General features: G+C 42.8%; 1 protein-coding gene and 4 non-coding genes across 8 annotated transcripts in view; all 5 read left to right on the top strand.

The window, feature by feature from the left end:
* Nucleotides 1–563: 563 nt before the first annotated feature.
* TEX14 (testis expressed 14, intercellular bridge forming factor) overlaps nt 564–26,112 on the top strand; it is a 29,640-nt gene continuing 4,091 nt past the window's right edge. For 2 of the 4 annotated variants that reach the window (XM_061470264.1, XM_061470267.1), the window contains exons 1-25: nt 564–712; nt 5,792–5,906; nt 6,194–6,359; nt 7,056–7,192; nt 7,805–7,886; nt 8,330–8,460; nt 9,275–9,388; nt 9,828–9,951; nt 10,403–10,581; nt 11,745–11,896; nt 12,216–12,406; nt 12,610–12,760; nt 13,121–14,115; nt 14,844–14,950; nt 16,081–16,160; nt 16,718–16,984; nt 17,507–17,607; nt 17,920–18,015; nt 18,659–18,752; nt 19,462–19,552; nt 20,811–20,861; nt 21,943–22,070; nt 22,856–23,043; nt 24,999–25,047; nt 25,507–25,578. In XM_061470264.1, coding sequence (XP_061326248.1) covers nt 577–712; nt 5,792–5,906; nt 6,194–6,359; nt 7,056–7,192; nt 7,805–7,886; nt 8,330–8,460; nt 9,275–9,388; nt 9,828–9,951; nt 10,403–10,581; nt 11,745–11,896; nt 12,216–12,406; nt 12,610–12,760; nt 13,121–14,115; nt 14,844–14,950; nt 16,081–16,160; nt 16,718–16,984; nt 17,507–17,607; nt 17,920–18,015; nt 18,659–18,752; nt 19,462–19,552; nt 20,811–20,861; nt 21,943–22,070; nt 22,856–23,043; nt 24,999–25,047; nt 25,507–25,578 — 3,997 coding nt within the window. In that variant the 5' untranslated portion in view covers nt 564–576. Of the gene's footprint in view, nt 713–5,010; nt 5,219–5,791; nt 5,907–6,193; nt 6,360–7,055; nt 7,193–7,804; nt 7,887–8,329; nt 8,461–9,274; nt 9,389–9,827; nt 9,952–10,402; nt 10,582–11,744; nt 11,897–12,215; nt 12,407–12,609; nt 12,761–13,120; nt 14,116–14,843; nt 14,951–16,080; nt 16,161–16,717; nt 16,985–17,506; nt 17,608–17,919; nt 18,016–18,658; nt 18,753–19,461; nt 19,553–20,810; nt 20,862–21,942; nt 22,071–22,855; nt 23,044–24,998; nt 25,048–25,506; nt 25,579–26,112 lie in introns of those variants that run through there. The other 2 variants (XM_061470265.1, XM_061470266.1) reach the window with 2 other exon arrangements.
* Nucleotides 1,565–1,774, top strand: LOC133278226 (small nucleolar RNA U3). The gene has a single exon (XR_009746482.1). It is a non-coding gene; the product is annotated as a small nucleolar RNA U3 (small nucleolar RNA).
* On the top strand, nt 2,533–2,742 carry LOC133278227 (small nucleolar RNA U3). Its single transcript, XR_009746483.1, has one exon. It is a non-coding gene; the product is annotated as a small nucleolar RNA U3 (small nucleolar RNA).
* Nucleotides 3,541–3,750, top strand: LOC133278228 (small nucleolar RNA U3). Its single transcript, XR_009746484.1, has one exon. It is a non-coding gene; the product is annotated as a small nucleolar RNA U3 (small nucleolar RNA).
* LOC133278225 (small nucleolar RNA U3) lies at nt 5,011–5,220 on the top strand. The gene has a single exon (XR_009746481.1). It is a non-coding gene; the product is annotated as a small nucleolar RNA U3 (small nucleolar RNA).

Raw genomic sequence — 26,112 nt, forward strand, 5'->3', positions numbered from 1 at the left:
GTGCTGGCTTTGTCGTGCCAGAGGATGACACACCTGTCAGGCTTAAGCGGTGTTTGCCGCACTCTGGTTCTCACCTCTCCCTTTTCCTCCTTAGGGCCACGTTTCCCCATGGCCAGACTGGTGCCACAAGTAGCCCTTCATTAGCATCACGGACAGGCCTTGTCTCAGAGGGTAAGGGAGGGGAGGGGAGGTGCTTTCACCGTTCATCTTGGGATTTGACTGGAGGAAACAGCCGGAACTGACTTTGTCAACTGCTAGAATCATAGAATCAGCTGGGTTGGAAAAGACCTTGCAGGTCAGGAAGTCCAACCATTACCCCAGGACTGCCAGGTCCACCCTAAAACGTGTTAATAAGGGCCTCATCTATATGGCTTCCAGGGAATGGAACAGGGAATGTGCACTACCAGAATGGTAATTCCACCACTGCCCTAGCAATCCTGTTCCAATGTCTGACCACCCTCTCAGTGAAGACCTGAAGGGTTTGGGATAAAAAAAAAAATATATATATTTTTGAGCTGTGGCACCTTGCAGCTCATTAATTTTCATACTCTTTCCTAGTTCTGTTGAGGAAAGAATATGGCTCACACTGTCCGTCTGACCATGCCCTGCCCTACCCAGCTTGGCAGCATCATAGGTGACTCCCTGGAAGCTCAGCTGCACGAGTGTGTCAGGCAAGGAAACTCTGTGAGAGTAAAGAAGCTGCTGAAACAAGGTAAAAGTGAAGTTTAGACAAGCACTGGCAGAAGAGTTTTACTTTGTGCTGTATGAGTAGATTTGGGGTGAAAAATAGCATGCTGTACAGTGCAGTTTTCTGGATGGAATTTATTTACATAATGATACATAGTTGGCCTTTTGGGGAAACTGGCACTAATTACTGAATTAAAATTGTAAATATATTTAAATACAGATTTAAAACGTGTTTTTTACAATATGTAAATAAGTATGAAAATAACTTGGGAAGAAAATTAAGCTTTTAGTGTAAGGTGCTCGTAAAGAAATTGGCTCCGTTTTATAAAACTAGAACTCTTAAAGAGTCAACTTTAAGAATAGTCTCATTAAATAGGACTTTAATTCTGATAGAAGAATGCTTCAGGTGTGGTTCAGATGTTGGGATTTTTGACATATGGATTTTTAACTTCGTGGGAGCAGGGCCTTGTGTAAACGCTGCAGATGAATCCGGTTTTCGCTGCCCCACGGCCGCAGCTGCCGATACTGCGGGAAAATGCGCTGCGAGCGGGACCCCTGCGCAGCACCCACTGCACGCGATTCCCTCCGCGCCGTGCGGCTGCGCACCTGGAGGCCGCGCCTGCGTGACTGACAGCGCGCCTCTGATTGGTCGTCTCAGGCAGACGATGCAAATGAGGAACCGGGGCCCGATTCCCGCCAAGCGCGGCAGTGCCGGGGGTCCCGGGGCGGGCCCGGGGGGACTCGCGGGACTCGGTTCCGCGGAGGCAGGGCTCGGCGGGTCGGTGCCGGTTCCCGCGGGTGGTCGGTCGGTGTCGGGTGTCCATGTGCTAGAGGGCGGTGCGCGGCGGTGGGGCTGTGCGCGCCGGGGGCTGAAGTTAAGACTATACTTTCAGGGATCATTTCTGTAGTTGGTCACTAGAGGAGAGTGATCGCACCTGAACGGCGTCACAAACCACGAGGAGGAGCGAGGTGCTGTCTCCTGAGCGCGAGGCGGGCGGGCGGCGCTGCTTGTGCAGTAGCCTCCCGCCATCGATGACCGTTCCCGCCCCTTGTGGTGTCGGGAGGGAGAGAGCACGGGCTGAGTGGTTTGTGGCCCTCTTTAATGACGGTTCTAAAAGCAGATGATGAGGAAGCGGGGAGTGCTTCCTGCCCGGGCTGTTCCCTGAGAGTTAACGCGCTCGCAAGTTTGCTGGTCTTCTCTGCACACGCTCCAACACCTCGCTTTCTTGTGGTGAGGGCCCAAACCTGAACACGGTTTTCGAGTTGTAGCCTCGCTCGTGCTGAGCAGAGGAGGGTGATCTCTCCCAAGTCCTGCTGTCCACACTGTTCCTGATACAATCCAGGATGCTCTTCACCTGCTTGGCCACGTGCGCACGCTGCTGTTCCTATTCAGCTGTCAGCCAATACCCCCAAGCCCTTTTATGCCAGACGTTTTACCAGCCACTCTTCCCCAAGCCTGCAGTGGTGCATGAGGCTGATGTGACCCATATGTTCATCACAGAGTGAGGAGACTAGGGAGAAACCGGGATCATCTGTCTTAGTGTGTACTCGGCTCCCCTTGCGCTGCGCAGCCCGGGGCGGGGCCGTAGACACCCCTGGCTAAGAGCGCGCGTCTGATTGGTCGTCTTAGGCAGACGATGCAAATGAGGAACCGGGGCCTGATTTCCGCCAAGCGCGGCAGTACCGGGGGTCCCGGGATGGGCCCGGGAGCCGCGGGACACGGTCCGCGGTGGTGAGGCTGGGCGGGTCGGTGCCAGTTCCCGCGGGTGGTCGGTCGGTGTCGGGTGTCCATGTGCTAGAGGGCGGTGCGCGGCGGTGGGGCTGTGCGCGCCGGGGGCAGAAGTTAAGACTATACTTTCAGGGATCATTTCTGTAGTTGGTCACTAGAGGAGAGTGATCGCACCTGAACGGCGTCACAAACCACGAGGAGGAGCGAGGTGCTGTCTCCTGAGCGCGAGGCGGGCGGGCGGCGCTGCTTGTGCAGGAGCCGCTCGTCATCGATGACCGTTCCCGCCCCTTGTGGTGTTGGGAGGGAGAGAGCACGGGCTGAGTGGTTTGTGGCCTTTTTTTATTGGAGTTCTAAAAACAGATGAATGAGAAATAGCAGTGGGAATTACGGTGCGGTGGAATTAGTGCCCTCCAACGGGAATACTCTTCCTGCTGCTGCAGCAGTTAGCTGCCTGAACAGTAGGGGTGCGGCGAAGGTGGCCTAGTGCTGTCGAGAGGCGCTGGGCCAGGGTGACTCCTCTCTCTTCCCGTCACTTGGCTGTTCCTGAAGGCTGGGTTTTTTTGAGCCGCAGATGTCGTTCCTTGGCATGAGAGAGGGACCGTGCACGCTCTTGCACAGGAGCAGCGCGGCGCAGAGGGGTGCGGGGGCCGCCCCAGCCCCGCTCGGAGGTGTATGCTTGCCGTTGACGTTGCATTACTCGTATCTCTGCGCCGCGGACCTCGCCCCGCTAACTGCGGGAACGGCGCGCAGAGAACGGCTTGTGCGGCTCCTTCAAGGGGAGCCCCCTGCAGCGACCGAAGCGCTGTCCGAGCCCGCTGAAGGGCGACACCGAGCCTTGGGGCGGAGTCCTGAGACCGCCGGGAGAGGGGTGCGACTGAGCGCGCGCGTCTGATTGGTCATCTCAGGCAGACGATGCAAATGAGGAACCGGGGCCCGATTCCCGCCACTCGCGGCAGTGCCGGGGGTCCCGGGGCGGGCCCGGGGGGACTCGCGGGGCTCGGTTCCGCGGAGGCAGGGCTCGGCGGGTCGGTGCCGGTTCCCGCGGGTGGTCGGTCGGTGTCGGGTGTCCATGTGCTAGAGGGCGGTGCGCGGCGGTGGGGCTGTGCGCGCCGGGGGCTGAAGTTAAGACTATACTTTCAGGGATCATTTCTGTAGTTGGTCACTAGAGGAGAGTGATCGCACCTGAACGGCGTCACAAACCACGAGGAGGAGCGAAGTGCTGTCTCCTGAGCGCGAGGCGGGCGGGCGGCGCTGCTTGTGCAGGAGCCTCCCGCCATCGATGACCGTTCCCGCCCCTTGTGGTGTCGGGAGGGAGAGAGCACGGGCTGAGTGGTTTGTGTCCCACTTTAATGACGGTTCAAAAAGCAGATGATGAGGAAGCGGGGACTGTTTCCTGCCCGGGCAGTTACATGCGATCCAACGCATTCCCCGAGGTTCTCGGCTGCCATCTACGTCCCCAGCCTCTCCTTGGGTATTCTATAGCGGTGGCACTGGGGACCTTCCAAAGGCAGTGCCGGGGAGGGGGGAAGTGGGCAGACGGATTTAGGCTTTAAATCCGGTGTGATTGTTCAGTGAAAAGAAACACTTTGAAAGTTTGCTAGCACCTGTGTGTGCAAGGCAGGCGATGGCGTTCTTGAGCCATCTATGGTGTAGGGCAGGGTGAGTCGGTGGTTAGTGTTGAGTGTTTGTCAGAGAGTGACGAGAGGCTGGGGGCAGACTGTTTGGGATTCGCCTTTCCTGGGAGCTTCTGTCACTCAGGCCAGACCTGGAGCATTTGATCAGAGTCTGATGGAGGTTTGGGAGAGATTGCTTGATTTTGTGCCCTTTATACAATGCAGTGCCATGGAAGGTGGGGCGGGTCAGGTTGGACCCAGGGGCACAGAGTGTCTGCTGGGGTCTAGGGTTGAGAACTACCCGGTGATAACACCATTATCCACACTGTGCTCCTGTGTGGGAGTCCTTGTGCTCAGGTAGATCTGGGGGATGTCAAAGATCGTGTTTAAGGCTGTGTTCTGTGGAGTTGTTGTAGCTGGTGCATGAGAGCATGCCTGAAGGTGCTGGGCCACGGTAGATGCCGGAAGCCAGCACAATCCCTTCAGAGCGCCATGCGAGACGTTCAGTGTTGCCTGGTCTTAGTGCCTGGGCCTCTGCTCCTACAGCGGTACTGGGCAGTGGACCCCGAACCGAAGCGGTGTCGTCTCTTGGATGGTGTAATGAAAACGGCAGCAGCTCGGGCGGGTGTACCCCCAGCGCGGAGCCCGGTGTCTGCGGACCAGTGTGTACCGGGAACGGAGCGCTTGTCGCGGGAGGCCGCAAGGGGCATGTCACGTGTGCGGGAGCGAAGGCGGAGCGGCGCGTCTGATTGGTCGTCTCAGGTAGAGGATGGAAATTAGGAACCGGGGCCCAATTCCCGCCAAGGGCGGCAGTGCCGGGGGTCCCGGGGCGGGCCCGGGGGGACTCGCGGGACTCGGTTCCGCGGAGGCAGGGCTCGGCGGGTCGGTGCCGGTTCCCGCGGGTGGTCGGTCGGTGTCGGGTGTCCATGTGCTAGAGGGCGGTGCGCGGCGGTGGGGGTGTGCGCGCCGGGGGCTGAAGTTAAGACTATACTTTCAGGGATCATTTCTGTAGTTGGTCACTAGAGGAGAGTGATCGCACCTGAACGGCGTCACAAACCACGAGGAGGAGCGAAGTGCTGTCTCCTGAGCGCGAGGCGGGCGGGCGGCGCTGCTTGTGCAGGAGCCGCTCGCCATCGATGACCGTTCCCGCCCCTTGTGGTGTCGGGAGGGAGAGAGCACGGGCTGAGTGGTTTGTGGCCTTTAATGCGGTTCAAAAAGTAGATGATGGAGTGGCTTTGTGAGCGATTTAGAGTGAGCTCGCTGTGCGGTTGTGGTTTCCGATCCGTATCCTTCTGGTTACTTTGTGTTCTGTTTTAATGTGGAGTGGAGCTTGGTAATTTGAAGAAAGTTGGTCAAAGTAGCAAAATATTCATCCATCTCTCGGTTACTGCCTTAGAAGGATTTATCATTTTATTAATACAGTCCTTCAGTGTTGTCTTTGCTTATCCCCGTTAATACAGTGTCTCTGCTATTTATACATTCAGTAGTTGAAAACATTGGAGGAGCAATGCTTGGTATGTATAGACCGTTACAGAGAACCATCTGTCCAAACGCCCTGCAATGAGCAGGGATGCCTTCACTTAGATCAGGTTGCTCAGAGCCACAACCAGCTTGGCATTGAATGTGTCATTAATGTTTTCACGTTTTCAGTATTTCAGATGGAATATGGCCATCAGTGTCAGCGTTAATGAAACATTTCCTTTATTTTGGTTTGGGGGGCAGAACATAAGCACTTACCTCCTAATGTTTTGTTTCCTTGTAGGTGTTTTTGTTGATGCTGTAAATTCCATGGGCCAGACTTCTCTCTTCACTGCTGCATTGCTGGGTCTTGGTAAAATAGTGGATATACTGCTGGATTATGGCTCTGATGCTAATCAGTTAAGTATATTTTTTTTCCATAAATTTAAATTAATCTTTTAGTGGGTTTAGTAATGTAATAAACAATATTTATTGTATATAAATGAAGAATTGCTTAAGATGCATGTTTCTGTGTTAGCCGAAGATCCTCAGAGGTATGTAGGTGCATAATTTTCCTCGTTTCATAGTGTATCTTATTGTTTGGGAGTACAGAAACATTCCAGGCATGCAGCTGTTTTCCCAAGAAGCACAACTGGCTGAGTGTAGGAGAGGTAGCTTGAAACATTTCTACTTTAATGTTCCCCAGTCGCTGTTACGATGGAAGCACTCCAGTCCATGCAGCTGCATTCTCAGGAAATCAGTGGATTCTTAGCAGGTTATTGGATGAAGGAGGTGATTTGAGGGTGCATGATAAGAATGGGAAAAAACCTCAGTGCTGGGCTATGTCAGCTGATAAAGAAACTAGTGCTCAGGTATGTGTGTGTAATATGTTTTGAATATGTGCTAGATATGTGCTCACATCTTTAAGTGAAGAAACTCCAGCATTTTATGAAGCAATTCTTGACCTTTACATGTTAGATAATTAAATATTTAAAATTACTTTTCTACATCAGTAATGGTATTTTGACATCCTCGTGATTCAGTTTTAACTAAAGTTTTGCTCAGGTGCAGGGGCATGTCTGCCCATAACTTGTTAGAACCTTTATGTATAAGTGTGCAGTGAGGAGAATGACAGGCTCTTGTTTTGTACCTCTGATATATGTAGTTTGTTGGCATGTATGTGCAGTTCAGGAGTAAACCTGAAATAATTTTCAAGTGTGTCTGAGTCTGTGCATGAACAGTTTCAGCAAATGTGTCAGTTTTGCAAAGTGTGATGTTGAATTAAAACTCACAAGACTCCTCTTAAAAAGAAACCTTATATTACAAATTTCAGTAGGTGGATGTCTTGAAAGTTAATCGTTTAGTACTGAAGTAAGCTTTCTCTTACATTGTCATGTAATTGATTTTCTTCAAGTTTTTCTGTCTGTCCATTTCTTGAAAGGCCTATTTACAATACTGCCACTAACCAGTTAATTTTTCAGCAGTCACAATCTATTAATTTGAAATTGTTTATCTTGCAGTTCTGAAGTAATTTCATGTTGTTGTTTTTCCCTCCCTCTCCTCTCTAGATGCTGAAATTTATACAGCGTTGCACATTGCACATGCAGGCTGCCATTCAAAATTTTCCCCCTGATCTACTCAGGAAGGTTGGCTCCTCAAAAGCCCTGGCCTACAGTCCGTCTCGGTTAGGTAGCCTTGTGCAAGGGTAAGAACATATTCTTCAGTACTGAGGGACTAAGCTACAAGGACTCTTACTTCCATATTCTGTGATGTTAAAATGAATATGTTCTTGTTTCTTTTTGACAATATCCAATTTAAAACCAGTGTGTGTAAGGAATGATGGTCCTTTTTATTTCTGTTGTGAGAGTTCCAAATAGAAACTTGATAATTGTAAATATCTGTACATTAAGGGATACTCTTGAAGTCAGCAATACTGGACTTCAGTAGTATTAAAATGAAGGTAACAGGAAGTAGTTTGTGTCTTGACCTTTTTAGGTCTTTTGGGTGTGTGCTGCCAACCTTTTCAAGAGCTTTTATGTCATATACGTCATAGGAAAAATACATATTTGTGAACAAAAAGCCATCCAAGATTCCTACATGTGTATTACAGTCTGTCTTGCTTTAAACAAATACATAACAGTATACCTAAAAAATTTTAATGAATTTCAGCATCTGCATCACGCTTTTTGTGTGGGCTACTCAGATGAAGCATTTGAAATACATGGCTGTTGAAGAATTTCTGCTTTTTTCTCTTGTATTTTCCTCAAAGCCTTGGCCTATCAGTTACTCTTTTTGCTTATTTTTTTTCAATACATAGAAGTGCTGTCAGTCCTCTAGGCAGATTTCTAAAAGGTGGAGCTAATGCAGCCAAGAACGTTTACAGCTTTGGCTTTGGGAAGGTAAGATGCTCTGGGTAATGGTTTTCTAATGATATTAATGCAGTTTTTCACAGTCACATATTCTTCACAGTAATTACCCCACCCATTTATTTTAAATTTTTAGTGAGTTCTTATTTTTACTGAAACGGTGGGGGAAACCTGTGGAGAGTGCAGATATTGAGTCTGTTAGTCATTAGTATCAGAGGAAGCTGTTTCAGAACAGGCAAAAAAAAAACCCTCTCCTGTTTAAATGTCACCTGTGGGAGTTCTTAACAACTGTTTCTGCTTTCCTTATTTCAGCTTCGTTAGAAAGTTAGGCTTTTGGTATGGATACTGAAACATTCCATTTTGATGCTTTGGCTGATGCTCCCATTGTACTGGTTGCACCTGGTTTTTAGTGAGCTTGTGGCACATGTGGTGGATCTTGGGAAGTTCCTTTTAGTTATGGTCTGGTGGTGTTTCAGTTTTATCTTGCAGGTAACGGGCATCTTGAGTACTTGGCATCTCTTCTTATTATTGGGGAAAAAGACCTGGTTCAGGCAGATGATGAACCAGCATTTTCTTACCATGTTGGTCCATACATGGTCATGACAAAGTAAGTGGAATCAAAGAGATTTTAGCCCTTCTTAGTGTGTATCTGTATCTATTAAGCAGCAAGTTGTAGCACAGGCTTTGTTTGGAGAGTTTTCCTGGTCTGTTCTGTATTCATCTACTGCTTCCTGTTTGCGACTTGTTTTTTGCAGTGCACAGACCGATATTTTCTTTAGACTCCCTCAACATGGGTAGGTTGCTCTGGTCCTTTCCAGCCATATTAACCCAATTATCATTACTCACTGACAGCGGTGTTTCAGTACTGATTCCTTTTGTGATGGGAAATGGGTTGCTGGGGTTGCACAGTGTTGAGTCCTTGTAATTGTTGGATCAGACCTTGGGCTTCTGCATATGCATGTCTTCAGCGTACTTGCTCAAAACTGTGGTGAAATGAGAGTTGAAAGTTCAGACTGAATCTTCTTGTTTTTTAATCTTTTGTATTGTGTAGCAAATAGTTGTGCCTCAGAGGCATCCAGAGAACTGATAAATTGGTGATTTAAGCTTCCCAAAGCTCTGGCTTGTATCACAGTAGCCTGATGGCCTTTAGAGGGGGAAGTTTTAAAGTGACCTTGTTCTTTACCTTGAGTCATGGAAGGGTAGCATCTTTGGACAGCAAACCTGGCCTGTTACATCCAGTCCTTAACGGGATGAGAATTTATTGTCAGTTTGAAAAAGGATATGCCATAGCTGGTGTTGTCAGAGTAATGTTACTAACAAAAGGAGGCAGAACCAAAGCATTTCAGAATTATTTGTAAGTAACCCTGTAACTGGGAGAAAATACTGCAGAAAACATCTCATAGAAATTCCTTTTCTTGTAGCTTAATGTGGGGAGGCAGCAGAGTTACAGTGAAGGAACTTGGCTTAGAGCCCCATCAGAGCTGCAGTAAACTGCGCTTCGCCGATCTTCTTGTTGCAGAGCAGGAACACAGCAGGTAAGAGAGAATGTGCAGTAGCCACAAGTGCTCCTGGGGTTTGGGTGTCTCCAGGGATGTGAGGAAATGTGATTAACCTCAGGAGGACTGTGGTTGTCCTTGCTCTCCAAATGAGAAATACAGGTCTCTTTCTTCTCCTGCCTATTTCCATTCCATTTGCTCCCCAGTGGATAATACAGAGGATGATGATACTCTCTTCTCATATGTCTGGATGAATGCTTTATTGCACTTTGCTTGGATGGCTTATTTATAGATTCTTCTAATTGTGACAATAAGCGCTGTTTCCTAAATGCTTCCTAATCTATGGTTCTTTTAAAACTTGGTGTATTTCCATGAAAAGTTAGAAACATTCATGTTGTATTGATTAAAAACATCTAGAAAGCCAGGACTTTTTTAATCTCAGATTTGCCTTACTTCCCCCCCCCCCCTCTCTTTGCAGTAAACTCAGACATCCTCATTTGCTACAGTTGATGGCTGTGTGTCTGTCTAGTGACTTGGAGAAAACCCGTTTGGTATATGAAAGAGTTAACTTTGGTACTCTGTACAGTATCCTTCATGAAAGGGTAATTGGAAAACTTATATTTTAAACAGTAGTTAATTGAGAGGAAGAAGTTTAGTAACTACATCTGCCAACTTTACTCAAAGAATAAGAAGACAAAATTGCCAGTCTGCATATCCAGGTTTCTGCTTCTTTGCACAGTACCAGGTACTCTGTAACCTGGTAAAATTTATAATTGGCAAATAGTTCACTTAGTGTTTAGGTGCAGTTGCACTGGTATTCTAGTTTGGTGTCAGTCTTAACATGGCTGAGCTTTTAATTTTCTGCATGTCACTGTAGACTGCAAATGTGGCAAAACCAGCTTTTGCCCTTGAATATTTGTGTGTAATACATTGCAAAATGCCTGTGTATAAAAGCAAAGGTTTGAACTCAGTTGTGCTTTTTTCTTTTTTTCTAATCAACTGGTTTGTGGTTTATTTTCAATATTAATTTGGTACTTTTGGGTTTTATTCCAGCGTACAGAATTCCCAGTACTGCACATGGAGATAATTTTGCATGTGCTGCTTCAAATTATCGATGCTTTGCGTTTTCTACACTCCTGTGGATTTATTCACCGTTCAGTTACCTCGTATGCTATTCAGATTGTTTCTTCTGGTGAGGCAAAGCTGTGCAACTTGGAATACATGATAGAGAGGTAAAGAGTGTCCTCACTGTTTCTGTGGAAGGAACAAACATGAGTAAATTGAGTATGAAATTCTGCTGATGTGCCCCCCTTGATGGCAAGGGAGTCCTGCCTCTGGGTTAGGCAATGGAGTTAACTGGAGTAAATTATAACTGCTCAGGTACATTACCTTTGCCACAGGCAGTACAGCAGGCTTCAGGGGGACTTAGTTTCTGTGTTGTATCTGAAAATAGAAACTAGTAAGAGAAGCAGCTCTTTACTGCAGTATAAAAATACCGTCATAGAGAAATAGAATCTAATCTTACAGACCAGAGATGTAATTCCATTTTGAGTTATTAATTCTGCTGCTGGGCTAAAAATAATTTAAGTGTCCTTTTGTTATCCTCAACTTGTGTTTTTGGAGACTTACCTAATGGTTGAAGATTCCACACCTCATGGAACTGGTAGTAATTAAATGCCACTGGTGACAAAGTTTCTTTTATGAGGGACACTATTTCATCTTGGTAGATTATTACTTATATACATTGTTTTTACTTCTTTCTTGTAGTGCAGTCTGATTAGAAAGGAAGTAAGTGGCTGGTTAGACTGTAAAGAAAGAGTAAAATTGATAATAAACAAAAATTTGCTGGTAGTAATGCCCTGAAAGGAGCAAAGATACTTCCTAACCTCCTTGTGAGCTCACTTTATTAATAAAGCTTGTCCATTTCTTGTCTATTTCAGATACAACTTGCTGTGAAATAAATAACAAAACCCTTATAGTTAAATATGAGGAGGAAATTACCTTCTAGACATTGCAAAATAAGCATTGTCAGGCCAGGTGATACCTTCTTATGTTTTGTCTGCAGTCGGACAACACTGGCCAGAGCTCAGGGGTTGCTTGTAAAATTCATATTGAGAAATTTTCGGCTTTCTCCAATGTCTTTTTGAGTGTAAATTTGTTAAAGCAGGTGTTACTTTCACCAGAAAGTCTTTGCTGCAGTGTGCCAGAATACACTTTATTGATGTGAAAATACTACATGTTTTATTTGAGGATACACTCTGGACCTTTTAGGTATTTAAACTAAAAGCAAATACAACAAACTCGGGTGTTTGAATTCCAAAATCCAGAATTCCAATATACCTTCTGGTTGATTGTGTTGTAAATCCCAATTTACAACTTTTTTCCCTTTATACAGCAAAGATGGTGGAGAACACAGTGATCTGACACGTATTCCTGTCCCAGTGCAGCTGTATAAGTGGTGCTCTCCTGAAGTAATCTTTGAAAAACTTGTCACAGTCAAATCGGATATTTATAGCTTCTGTGCAGTAGTGCAGGAGGCCTTGACAGGTATATCTGCAGGTTTAGACTTTTGTCACTTGGGTAAGCCACCAAATGTTTTCAGTGCAGACTGTCTGCCCCTAATGTCTGTTTAATTCCTCTGTGTGACTGGATGAAACCTTGCTGTGATGGCTTATACAGAGTTAACTGGAAAAGGAACCCTTCAGCCAAAACCCTAAATGTTAGTGAGATAGTAGCTGTACATTAGAGAATGTGCAGATAATAATGCTTCAATATCTGATTCTTTTTACCTTTTTTTCTTTTTTCTTTGTTTTCACGAGCACCGATATGCAGCTTTTGACATGAAGTCTGTATTTATGTCTTGCAGAGACCCTCCCCTGGAAGGGTTGCAAAGACTCAGTTATTAAACAGCTCATAATTTCAGGACAGCAGTTGGAAGCAGATGTTAGACTTCCTGTGCCTTATTACGATATTGTAAAGTCAGGGCTGGAACCTAAACAGAAGAACCGCTCCATGAATCTTCAGGATATTCAATATATGCTGAAAAACGACTTAAAGGTGACTTCCAGGATTCTAGCCTTTTATGTATTTAAACCAGCAGTTTTGTATCCATTCAGATTCAAGTTGTTCTGCTTAAATCTAGGTGGGAGACAATCCAAACAATCCTTTACTGATTATGGAGGCAGGCCACCTTCAAAGAGAAGGTAGAGACATTGAACTGTTGAATGTAGTTATCTTTTATTCTGTTTTTTGTATTACAGGATTTACTTAAGTCTCAAACTGGTCATGCTGATGAAATGCCAAAAGCACAGAGACCCATTGGTTTTGCAGATGTGAACGTCTGCTTGGTATCAGCTGTAAGAACCCAGAATAAAACACAGGAATTTGGGGGAAAAGAGAAAACCAAGGCTGGTGAGTTTCTTTTAGAAGATGTTGTGTGTCCTTACCTTAGCATGTTCCTCAGTCCATAAAGGTCTTATATAAATAATTAAAATTTGAGCACTTACAGATTTTATGATACAGTTTGGAAATGGAAAGCAGTTAGTTTTGTGTTCTGGCTGCCACCCTTAATGTAAACTCAAGACTAAATCTGGTTAATATTTGAAGTTTAGGCATGTTTTCAGCAGAGGTGTTAAATGCTGTTCATGTCATCTACAAAAGACATGAATTCCTGATTGTACAAAAACAGTGTGTTTGGACATCTGGAGAAATGGCTTAACATCTAAAATCTCTCTCCATTTATTTTTTTTTTTAATGTATTTTTTTTCCCAGACAACTCTACTTCCTCAATATACTCTGTTTTTCCTGAGGAGAAAAGTGTTTTAGTGCCCCAAGAGGCATCAACCAGTCTACAGACAGTTACACAGAGTGAAAATCAGGATGTGGCTTCTGAGCTTGAGATGACCGTGAGTGTCAGTGATGTGGATGACAGCCTCTGTAGTTTTGAAATCAATGAAATCTTTGCCAGTTTCCCAGAACTTCACAAAGACTTCCTGGAAGAAGGAGCTGGATTAAGTCAAACTCTAAAGGACAAAAAAAGGCAGCAAAAGGAAGAAAATAAGGCTACCTTCAAAGAAGAAGAGAAGGCTAGCTTCAAAGACGTGTCTGCATCCCCTAGAGTGCACTGTGAGGAAAAGCCAGTTTATGAGGAAGACAGCTTTTCGGAATCAGATACAGAGTACTCTACAGAAGCCCAGCAGAGCATGAGTGAGGCCTCTGAACTGGCACAGGTGAGAGATGCTGGGAGACTGGTGAGTAATCTGTCCAGAACTGAGCAGCGCATCAGCAAATGTGTCCTTAGTGTAAAGATATCTCAAAGCATGGTGCAGCAGATATCAGATTCCCTGTGCAGGCTAGAGGAGAAACTGGACAAATCAGAGGCCACTAAAAACCAGAACAAGATGCGCCAGGAAGTCGGAATGAATCGGCTTTCTAAGCAAAACTTTCAAGGACACTCTAACAGATCTGATGGTACTTCCCAAAATACTGATAATCCTTTTTCCGGAGTTAATACCTTTTCATGGAAGGCTGTAGGTCCACCATCAAGAAACTATGTTCCACCAGTAGTAACATGTCAGGCCCAAGGAGCATTGGGTGGAGGTGTTTTCCAAGCTGTTTCAAAGACAGCAAAAGCAATCGAGGCAATTCAGAATGAGAAGTGGAAGTGCTTTCATGAGGTGAATAAGAGTAAAAATGAAAACAACCATCATGATACCACCTTTACTGTGATGAAAATACAGGACGATCAAGTGAGCCTGGACCACAAGGTAAAGGGTTGAGTAGGGTGATTGTCTTCATCAGTCCTTTATTCCTTAGCAGATAAAGAGACATAGTTATGGATGGTGTCAAAGAGGAGGGGTGAATCTGTTGTTTACAGTATTGCACATGCCATATGCATTGTAGGAATGAAAATTGTCAGGTCAGCAGGGCAATAGTATTATTTCGTTTCTCCCCACCCCTCATCCCAAGCAAAATACTAGTCCAGTGGCTCAGGAGGGGATAAAATCCTGTTCTAAAATAGAGATGGGACTGTTGGGGAAAAGGGCAAGCAGAGATTTTTGTTTATATACTTAATTATGGATATAATTTATTTACATTTATCTCCATTCTTATTATTGAGATCATAAGGTGTCCTTAATAAGGGCTTCTAGATCATTTTCATTGTTAAATATAAGTATCTGCTATGCTTAGCCCAGAGAGAAAGAGAAAAATGTATGTACTTACCTGCTGTGGGAATAATCCTGAGTCATTTAGGTCCACTCATTCCCCATGATAGCCTGCCTGTGTACATATGAAACCTGCTGTAAATCCAGAATGGAGTTTTTTCTAGGCTGAGGCCTGGAGTTATCCTTTATCATGAGCAGTGCTATTAAAATATAACCTAGGGAATAAAATTTGGACAGTCCAATTCTTAGTATATCTTATAGACAGCTCAACTTGTAATTACCAGAATGCCTGGCATGTGCTGAATCAGGGCTTGTTGGACCCATTTCAGAATTTATTCCCACATTTGTCTGTAAGAAGCAAAACAAAGTCCAATTTGCAGTATCAGAGAGGAGGCGATTCACATTCTGCAGCAAGTGGAAGTAAAGAAGAGAGGTGGTGAGTTTTGATCATATTCACAGAAAAAATAATTTAGCAGATTTGTCTTATTACAGTCACTGTCCAAAGTAGGCACTTCCAGAATCAAGGATGGCATTGAATGTGTTTTCAGTAAGGCAAATCCGTCTGTCCAGTTAGGACCCTACTGTGAGTCACTGTCAGCTGCAGAACTGACAGGGTGACTGGTGCTGCATCAGTCAGAGTGGTGTTCAGATAGATTCCAAATGCCTCTCTGATGGAGGTCAGTGGTCCAAAACTGCAACAGTGCCTAAGGAGAGCAATTAGTAAGTTACTAGTAGGGGTGGTTGTCCTCGTTCTGCACAGCCTCATTCAATGCTCAGTAGAAATACTTTGGTTTTCATAGCTATAGGACTAGGACCTATGTTAGGGGCTGTGGGAGTAAAACAGTCTTGTTAAATCCAGTGACAACAGAGCGTGCATTACTTCTTTCTGTTTGCCATGCTTTTTAATGTTGCCTCTATGTATTTCTACGTGTAGGTGGAAAGTACATATTAAAAGTACCTGTCAAAACTTGTGCAAATTAATATATCTTATTAGTTGGAAAGCGGGGGACAGGCATCTCCTTCAATGTTTGGGTCAAATCAGTTGGGAAAACTATTGCAATTTTGAAGTTGATTCATGACCCTATTGGGTCAGTAAGACCAACTGAAGGATATACTTGATTAGAACATGAATATTCCAGATATGAGGTTAGCTGAAGTGAAGGAAATCTAGGTTGGGATCAGGTTGGTGGTAGGGTTGTTGATATACAAGTCTGAAGTTCTGAGTATCATCAGTTGTCCCATGATCACCATATTGACCTGAATAAAACACATCTACATAGCATTCGCTCTCTGTTAGTGTTTATATAGATACATCATCCGAAGGCCATTGACAGCTTTTGAAATCTAGATTTTAATGTACAGGTTGTCTTAAATAACTGGCTGTGATTTCTAAGCTTCTGATGGCTCAATCTGCTAGTTCTACTGGGTTCTTAGAACATGTGTACTCTCAGCCTTTTAATTAGCATTAAACCAACTTCTAGTCTTCTACTGACTGGGGAATAATTAACACAGCACATTTGTGCATTAACAGAGTTTAATGCATTTCATGATGATTTATTATTATAGGTGCTATCCAAAATCAAGGTCTGAAATTTACAGTACAAAAATGAGTGAGGAGAGAAGGATGATGCAATCAGAATGGAGGAGTAAGTAAATCAGTGTTAGCTTGGCATTAATGTTAGCAAGTTTTACTGCAGTGCATTAAAACTTAACAGATTTTGTTACTTAAGAAAGGTCTGTCTGCCTTAATTGCTAAAGCTGTACTAGGCTGTGCTTGGATGAAAACCAAATGAGTAGGATACTGTGTCTTGCGCATTAAGGGCATAAAATAATCACAACCACATTAAGAGTGTTTGATAATAAAGCACAAGGAATTTTTGCTCCTGTTTTGGAGGATATAAGGGAGGGACAGTGTATGAATTTAGACGGGGTAGTATAGCCATGACCAGTGGATGGCAGTACAGGCATGAATAATAGAGAATGGAGACTACCAAAAATTGTTCATGTAAAAACCCATAACAAGGTATGCAGGTTTTAAGCTTTCTTTCAAACTGAAAGAAGTTTTTAGCGCTCTCTCCCTCATGAAGGAGTTTACAGGCTATAACTTCAGCATTTCCAAGTCTGCAGACACGATGAAACGCAGGGAATGCTTGAAGGTCCAGATTCTGTTGTGCAAACTGGTAATTTTGTCATTGTTCTGTAGCTGAAGTAAAGCAATTGGCCAGAAGAGCAGCCTCAGGAAGCTTAGAATTTTGCTGTCCTTATCCAGCCAGTGAATGTACATCTGAAAGTGAAGCAGAGAGTACAAATGAAGCCTTTCAACACGTCACTGTTAGAGTCAAAGAAAGTCAAGACCAACAGAGATATAGGTGGCAGTCAGGTGATAACGTTGAGCCTCAGGATTTGAGCAGAGAGAATAGATCTGAATCGGAGGAGAGTGATATGGAATCTGCATTGAGAAGTTCTGGAGGTGGGGTTGAAAAATGAAAAATAATTTCTCCTGTTTGTCTCTCTTCATCTCCCAGCAGATTTTACTTTCTGTTATTTTGTTACACTAATTGTCAATTTTGTCTTCCAGAGTCTTGCCCCAGAACCAGGTCTGTAAGTCAGTCATTGGTGAACATAAATAATGGGCTAAGATGGGTGTCACACATTAATAGGTGGAGGTAATGTCCAGTGAGCTGGGAGACCTAAAGCTTTCAAATCCACAAGTATGCTCTCACACTTTATCTCCTTCGGTTAGACTAGAGAGATGCTTTTTTCTGTGGCAGCATAATGTTTAAGTACTTTTGTAATAGTTACAGATAAAGGAACAGGGAAAGCTTCTGATGCCTAGATTAACAATGTAAGCATTTACATGTCATTGTTTCACTGTGTTCCTGGCAGACAATGTAGTTTTACTGTCTACTCTCATTAGTATTCCATCAGTGGTTCAGATCACTCACTTCATTTATTTTGTGCCTAATAATTTTGTTCCATTCTGACATCCTAGGGAGAAGTTCCCAGTCACCATCACAAGATGAAAAAGCAGAGTCTGGAATAGCCATTCTTAAGAATTCAGTCCTTCCTCAACAAATCGAGAATGTCTCTAGAGTATGTACAGCAATGCGAATAGTTACCTATAAAACAGTTTAGCCTGGTGTCTCCGTGTTGCACACTGAGCTGCCATGAGCTGATCTTTTCAGTTAAAATCTGACCTACAATCTTCCCTCCTCCCCCCCTTTTTTGTTTGGTTCTATAAACCATCAAGGTAATGTAAGGAGCAGGAGGTAGGTTGAGACTCAAAGTGATCAAATTAAATGCAATTTCAATTTGATGCAGTATTGTTTATTATTACTGACTAAAATGTGTGGTTTCTTTAGTAGAGAGTGGAGAAAGCATCTCAAATGATGATGTCTTTCACAGGGGCATTCAAGAGAATTACCTAGTTCCTTTAATTCATGTTCTGATGTGTCTGAAGAATTCTTCACTCCTGATTATTTCCTTCCTTCTACTACTCAGGTAAGTTCAGAGCTAGAGATAGAAAAACCAGAAAAGACAGGAATGAAGTCTGCAGCAAGAACTTTGGACACAGGTTATACATCATGTGGTTTCATTATGCTCCCTTTTGATTTGAAGAAAAGCTGTAGAAAATGAGAGAAAGATAGTTTTTATTCTTTTCTTTTGACATAAATCTATAAATAAAGATTTATTTAAAAGTAAGAAAATTCTGGCCCTGTTCCTTCAACACCCTCCAAAAAAAAAAAAAAAAACCAAACCAAAAAAAACAACCCCAAACCAAACAAGTAAAACCCCACAAACACCCAGACTCCCAAAACACATAAGGGACATGTTTTCTTAATTTGTTTATGAGGCAATTAAATAACCTGTCACTGAGAAAAGTTTTAGGCAGTTGATAGTCTCTATTTCACAGATCTAACAAGTACAGTACTCGGTAGTCTTCAAACAGTGTTCATTCATTTCTTGAAGTTTCCAAACTGTTGTATGGTCTGTTCAATCCAATCCATGCTGCTTGCTGATAAGCTCCTGAGAAGTTTCTCTTTCCAATTCTGATTATTGTGAACATCATCCTGTGAGTGTTGTCCTACCCTTTACAGCTTGCCTGTGAGAAATTGAGTTTGCTTCCTTTCCCCCCCCCCTTCAGACCTCAGATGCTGAGGGCAAATTAGAAGATCCTTGTGGCCGACTTTTGCAGAAACAGTTACCTGAAGATGCAGGATCAGGAATTCAGGATTCAGGTAAATGTGCACTTTGTTTTGAAGGCACTTTTGAGTCAGTGAGATGGAGTCTTGTTGCACGTAGATTGGGTTTTTTTTCTGTCAGCAGCACTCCTGTCAGAAGGCTGGAGCTTGATTCTTCAGGGTTGCTTGGGCTCTTATTCCTCATGATTTTAGTGAGAGTTCAGGACGCTCAAAATTTTGGAAGATGAGGTTTGGGCATTGCAGTCACTGAAATATTGTCAAGTGTGAAGATTATGTTCTTGCTGTGTTTCAGTTAAAAAAACAGAACTTGTTCGCAACCCTTTTATTTTTACCCCACGGCAATGTTGAATCTTTTTATGTAACTTGCTATGGTGCTGGAAACTGAACTAGAGTTGTATCTACATGTTAATATGCTTATTGCTAGAAGGATCTTGAGCTTAACTGTAAAAGCTAACATTCTGTGCGCAGAATAATGGAAGGATGATTGTTTCAGTAGTCTGTTGCCTCTCTTAGCTCAAATTTGTAAATGTTGTGATATTCCCCAATGCTTCAGTGGTTGACTGTCTGGCAGCTGTGGTATGTTTATGAAAATGTGTCTTTAAAACACATTTGTCTCTTGAAAACAACAAAGGTCATAAGAACTAAAAAAAATTTAATAAAGTTGCAATTTCCTGCTCAATGAGTTATCGCTTTCTTTTGTACTTGCAAAACCCAGTAACAGGGAACATTTATCATTTGTATTCAGGAGGAAAAACACTACTCTGCAGCACAGCGGCACAGAATTTTGGCAGTAGCATGCTAGGAGTGAATCAACTTAGTCATATGCCTGTAGCCAGGTAGATAAATATACTTTCATTGTTACTCCAAGCATAAATTAGGTTATAAAGTGTGCTATCTTTATTAATTCCATATATATAAATATATATAATATTCAAATAAGATGCCAGTGGTGCTTTTTAATTATTATCTACATATCATAGTTCCTTGCCAAGAAAATACTAAAAGGCCTTTCACAGATCTCATGGGGCTTTGACTTTTACGGTAATACTCAGTTGTGGCTTGCTTAATGAGGAAGCTAAAATAGGAGAAAAGAAGTCATGTATATATTGCAGTTCCTTTCACACTGATAAGCTACGGTCTTAAACAGAGCAGAGATAATTCAAATTAAGGTTTCAGTCATCTGTTTTAATTTTGTTGTGCTTTCGTTTATGGAGCTCAAGTGGCATGAAGATCATGCCTTTTCCTCTACTGTGGGAACAATCCAACGCAAGTATGCTTGCTGTATCTTGCCTGCAGATAACATTAGCCCATGCTCGGAGACTTGCAGTCTCATCTGTCAGACATGAGGTGTTTATATCCAGTATTTTTGTGCATTTTATGTTCTATTAATATGCAGAGATGTTGGCCAGAATCACCACCTCATGCTGCAAGGAGTATTTCTGTTTAAAGTAGAAAAGTTCTTGCCCTAACGGTCTTTCAGCAGTGGCTTTTGGGCTTCTTCAAAACCCCTAGCCTCACTGTAGCTGAGCTTGTGTTCCTCCAGAGTTAGCTGCTGCTCACTCATTCCAAGTGGGGGAGTGAGAGCAGCTTTTACTGCCTTGTCAGTGTTGTGTTCTCTCTCCTCTACTGGAGGAACTGAGTTACCCTTGTCAGAAGTAGGCAGCAAGTGTGTAAATACTTGGCCTGAAGGTAAATTGTAATGGTTTTGGTTGCTCCCTTCACTTAGGAATTGAGCGTTTGCCAGCAGGACAGAGGACGGTTGCTTTCTGGCCATCTGACTAATCCCCTTTGAATGCCTCTGACCTTGAAAGGACTTGTTACAGTTTGAGAGAATAGTTTGCAATGCAGACCAATCAAAGGATGATGAAACAATATAGTGATGTATAGTCATAGATTTTTATTTAACTTCCTGTTTTGATACTGCGTATGTCAGTTAAAAGTTTTCTCCTTAATGTGCTTAAAATGGCATTTTTCTTACAAGGTTTTAAGCAAAATATTTTTATGAGCTGCAGTCTGCCTCAGAGAGAAGGTAGTCCTCTCAACTTTTCGCGAGAACTAAATGCACTGAATATGGCCTTTCTTCCCTTATTCCAGTGTTGAAGCAGCGCAAGAAATAACACAGGAAGAATGCCAAGAAAAGGATGTGTAAGAGCCACAGACCATTTTCTATCAAAACTTCAGCAAGTTGGTCATTATCACTGTAAAAGTTTTGGGTTGGTGCAAACAGGAAGATGAAACAGACTAAAGCTGAGAGAGAGAAAGTGCACTGAAGTATTGAAAGAATATATTCATGTGATAAGATGGGAGATTGGTGTAAAAGAGCTATCACATCCAGTTGTCCTTAGTTTGAAATATTTTCATATTCATAAGTAGTTAGTGTTAATCTGGGTGTGCTTCTTTACATTGGTGTTAGGATTCCTTGTTTCTTCTGTCTGTATGACAAGTAGTAAAATTACTAGAAAGAGCAAATTTTTAGTCTGTAGCTAAATAAATTTTATTACTGAAAAGTCATGATTGAGATTTTCAGGGAAAAAATTGCACAATATGCTTGTGACTTAAATAGTAAAGTTAGTTTCTTTTTACAGATAATGGGGATTTGCATAGAAATTACTGATTCAGTGAGAGTAGACATTTGTTCATTTTACGGTTTTCTGAGGACAATGTAATCCAGCATATATCTGCAGAAGATGTTAGTTTCCTTAATATAATGTGGTCCTGCAGCCACTGGAGAATTGTTGTAACTTGGGTGGACATCACTGTGCATGTCTTTAGCAGTTTCAGTTTATCTGGTTAATTACTCTAAAGGCTCCTAAGACCTATGTTTAGTCTTAATGGATTGTTATTTTTTATTAAACTCTGAGGTCTTCCATTGGCTTTGGATAAGAGTTTTCTGCCTAGTGGCTCACATTTGGAGTTCTTGCCCATTCTAGAGGCAGTTTCCTGAGCTCGCTTCTGTAGGAAAATTATTAAAATTAAGAAATCCTATAAAGGAAGGGAAAGCAAATATGATAACCTTTTCTGTCTCTGCAAGATTATTGAAGGTGGTGATCTATAGCCTTCCAGGAATTCTATGGGAAGTTTTGAAAAGGAATGTCTCTCTTTCTTATGGCAAACTAGATAATGCTGAGCAAAAATTAAATTTAAAGAACCCAAAAATAGCAGAATTACTGGTTCATAAATGTAAAAGTAGCTATTCTAACTGTCAGAACATCTTTCAATACTTCAGATCAGTGACAGATATTCACAATTTGTCGAATATCCCCTCTGAGCAAGATTGCTGCTACAGGGATGTAGACTGTAAAACTCCCGGAGTGAGTCATGCACCAAGGAGCTTCAGCACTCCACTCAGCTCAGGTAACTACAGGGGAAAGAAAGAAGGATCAGTGAATTACTTAACCTTTCTGTGCTAGGACTCAGACCTTTCTGCCAAGACTTGCTAATGTAAAAATCCTTGATGTGAATTGTGGAAACTCCTACCAATGCAGAAATGTCAGGCTTGGAATAAATAAGCACAAGTAATGCTGTACTTGTGGCTTGAAATCTCGTTGTTTTGGTCTGGATAGCTACAGCTTTGTAGTTGGAGCCTGTTCAGTCAAAATAAATCAAAACCACCAAACCAAAGGGGAATTTATGGGGACATAGCTAAAATAGCCACTATCTGAAAGGCCTCTGAAATTACTTGGTAGTTAATGGTAGCCTTCATAAATCAGAAATTGTTCATCTAGAAATTGATTTGAAGTGATACCTATAAATTTTAGCATTCTAGAGACAGACAATGTAATAAGCACTTAGTATGTTTTGAGTGTTGATAAAGTGATATCAATGTTTGTTGAACTTGTGGCATTTACAAGCAATGAATCATCATTTACTTTGTACTTTCATTAATTTGGTGTAATACAGTAGTAGAAATCTCTCACTTGGCAGTGTTTTGCGTAAATATTCTGAGGTGGAACTCCTAGGTAATCCATTTGGACTTCTGTTTAGGGATTATTTATGGGCAGTAGTTACCTAGAATTTCCTGTGCAGGTGCCTGTTCAAGTACAAGAAGCCTTTTTCTGGTTCTTTTGAAATGTGATGAAGATACAAAAAAACAAAACCAAAAAGAACTTTCCAGCTCTGCTCTCTTATTTTAATTCTAGAAGAAAAAAATCCAGTAGCCTTTGAAAAATACAAATGCTGCCATGAAGTAGCTTCAGATTCTTCCTTTTGCGGTTCTGAAGAGATCTCTGCAGCATCCAGGATATTCACTACAGCCCATAAGGAGGGAAAGAGCGCTGAGATTCCTTCAGTTGCTTCAGGAGTTTGCTCATCCGCACTGAATCAACCTGTAAGTCTAGAAAAGTTGCCTTATGCCAGCCATTTAAAAGCATTTTTAGAAACTATTTTTCCATAAAACAAATGCAAGATAAGAAGCACAGGAGTATTTCTAGGTCTCTGTGGGTGTTTTGGAATCCCGGGTCTGTAGACATAATGACAGGAATTCGGATTGATTTCAAAGCAGTCAGTGTGTGCCATTGATTACACAGAGTTGGCTTCCCCTTGCACCTAATTGTATGTAAATGTTAACCACCTTCAAAGTGGCTTTGCTTTACCTCCACCCTTTCACTGGCTGTAAAGAATTTCCCAGCATTGGATGTGGTAATCTCAGGACGCTGAAGTGGTAGGTATCTGCAAAGTGGTTGGGTAGAAAAGGTGTGTTTCTATTGGGGGCAGAGGGGGTGGTTGATCACTTGGTCTTCTGGTGCTTATCTGAACCACTCTGAATGCACACTCTGAATGTGTTTTGTGAACTACAGGCTTTTGACTATGTGGAAGTGGGGTATAAACTTTAATGGAAATAAATGTATGTGCATTCATGCTTAAGTATGTAAGTTTTTCACATTCTTCAAATTTTTTGGGGGGAGTACATAAACGAGTGAGTCTTTGAGAAAGAGAAGTGAGGTGAAAGACTCTATCTAGTAGTTTGGAAGCAAGTAAAGGTTCAGAAAGCCCTTGTATTAGGGGATTAAGTTTGTCCTCATTCTGCACAGATGTGGCATAATGTTATCAATTTTTCTGTATCAAAAAATCCTCTTTCTTTGGAGTTGACAATTTCCAAGGTCATTTTAGTGATTTTTCAGTAATCTTTTTGGAACTGAAGGTGTCCTGGAGCCACAGCATTAACTGTCTTTTCAGACAGTTATATATAAAATAGTTTCCTTTTTGCTTTTCTTACTGCTATCCATTGATGGAGTTATCATTTAAAGGTTAAATTGGAGTGTGTTCAACCAGAACAGTAGCAGTTGCATTTGTTGTCATCGGGTTAGGTCTGTGTCTTTCTGTGTTTGTAGCAGACAGTTGGAATCCATTAAGCCCATTAACAGTGCAGTGCTGCCCTGACAGCCTCTGCAGAGATACTTGACTGTGTTACTTTCTTGTTTAAAATCTTATTGTAGGATTAAGTATATGAAGCACCTCTTTGCATTTTGAGGACAGCAAGGACTTGCCTGTTATTACAGTTTTGATTTTTGTGGGCCCTTCTAGTGGACAGGTGTGCCTGGCTTTAATTATTAAAGATTCAAAGCAGAGAATGGGAACTTGAGAGATGTTGGAACTGCTCTTTCAGAGAACTCCCATCTAATTTTTCATACAGAGTATTGAAACAGATAAAGATTATATAGCTGACAGTACCTTGTGGCTGGCTAAAAGATGAGTGCACAGCAGCCTAAGCAACATTTTTGACATATCTGTCTTACCTGGATGCTACCTCTGTTTTCATATTCTGAACTGATTGAAGAGCTTATTTTAAAATGTAATGGTCAACTAAGATTTTAATTCAGGCTTTACCTCATTTGGGGTTTAGTATTTTGAAGGGGAGGATTGAAGATCAACAGTTCTTCCATTTACCTTGTGTTTCATTCAGTATGATCTTAGAATCATAGAATAGTTAGGGTTGGAAAGGACCTTAAGATCATCAAGTTCCAACCCCCCTGCCACGGGCAGGGATACCTCACACCAAACTGTATCACCCAAGGCCTCGTCCCAACCTGGTCTTGAACACTGCCAGGGATGGAGCATTCACAACCTCCCTGGGGAACCCATTCCAGTGCCTCACCACCCTAATAGCAAAGAATTTCCTCCTTATATCCAATCTAAACTTCCCCTGTTTAAGTTTTAATCCGTTACCCCTTGTCCTGTCACTACAGTCCCTAATGAAGAGTCCCTCCCCAGCATCCCTATAGGCCCCCTTCAGATACTGGAAGGCTGCTATGAGGTCTCCACACAGTCTCCTCTTCTCCACAGGATGGGTTGCCAGTTCCCTCATCCTTGAGAGGAACCAGAAAGGCATCTGGTAAGTGTCTTAACTCAGCCCAAATGGAAAGATCAGTAAACAGAGAAACAGCTTTGAAAAATTTGTGCAGTTTTACTCCCTCTTCTTTTTTCTATCTCTGGCGTCAATTTTTATAGGGATGATACAGTAGTTGCACACAACTGTGTATTGCTAGTGCTAATTAGGTTGTGGATTTTGTGTTTGCACCTGTAGACTAAGAACTCTGGCCTCCAGTCAACCTACCTTTAAAGTGTAAATATTACTAGCCTAAAACTTGCAATACAGCATTGAGAACTGAATGTGCAAGTCTAGCTGTAAAGGATTTTTTCATTTATGAAATTATTTAAGGATAAAAAGTGAATGAGCCAGACTCATACAGGTTGATAAATATGTCAGCAAGATGCTGTCATAATGTAAGCCTGTATCACAGTTATTAAGGATTAATCACTGCTAATTAACTAGACTCTTTTTCTATCTCAGCACTCTCACAGGCATCTAACCACTTCACTGATGAGCTGCCTCCACCAGCTCAAGAGCTGCTGGATGAAATTGGTAAGAGGTACTTCACCCAAAATGGTATGAGGCTTGCCAGCTGTGTTCAATCAGGATTTATCCCAAGTCATTCACTACTAAAATACACAAGAGCTTCCAAATTAGTTGCAGTCAGGTCAATGATTAGGAGATTAGGCATCAACAACGTAAGTAACTGGCAGTTCTCTAAGTTAGTCCCTGAACTGTCTGCATTTCACCTAATGGTTACTTGCTGATGAAGACAGCAGCCAGTCTGTTCAGTCAAGATGTAATTTAACACTGGAACTGAATTTTGTGTAGACCTTTTCAAAGGTGTCCTGGAGCACTGCATGTTCTCCATTAAAATGAATACAAGCCAGGCAGCTGCATCCCTCGGGTATTTTTGCAGAGTTTAGTCTCAGTGATTTACGTTTCTTCTTGTAATCACATACATCTTCAGACAGAACACAGCGTGAAAACACCGCGTTGTTTTTACTGGTGTGTGTTACCGAAGAATTTGCTTTGGTTATTCAGTTACAAACCAGACATTGGGATAATTAAATGTATATAGCTCCT

Source organism: Pezoporus flaviventris, unplaced genomic scaffold (assembly GCF_033815535.1).
Source record: "Pezoporus flaviventris isolate CSIRO_AGI_PZ_B2104156 unplaced genomic scaffold, CSIRO_AGI_Pfla_v1 ptg000063l, whole genome shotgun sequence".
Lineage (NCBI taxonomy): Eukaryota > Metazoa > Chordata > Aves > Psittaciformes > Psittacidae > Pezoporus > Pezoporus flaviventris.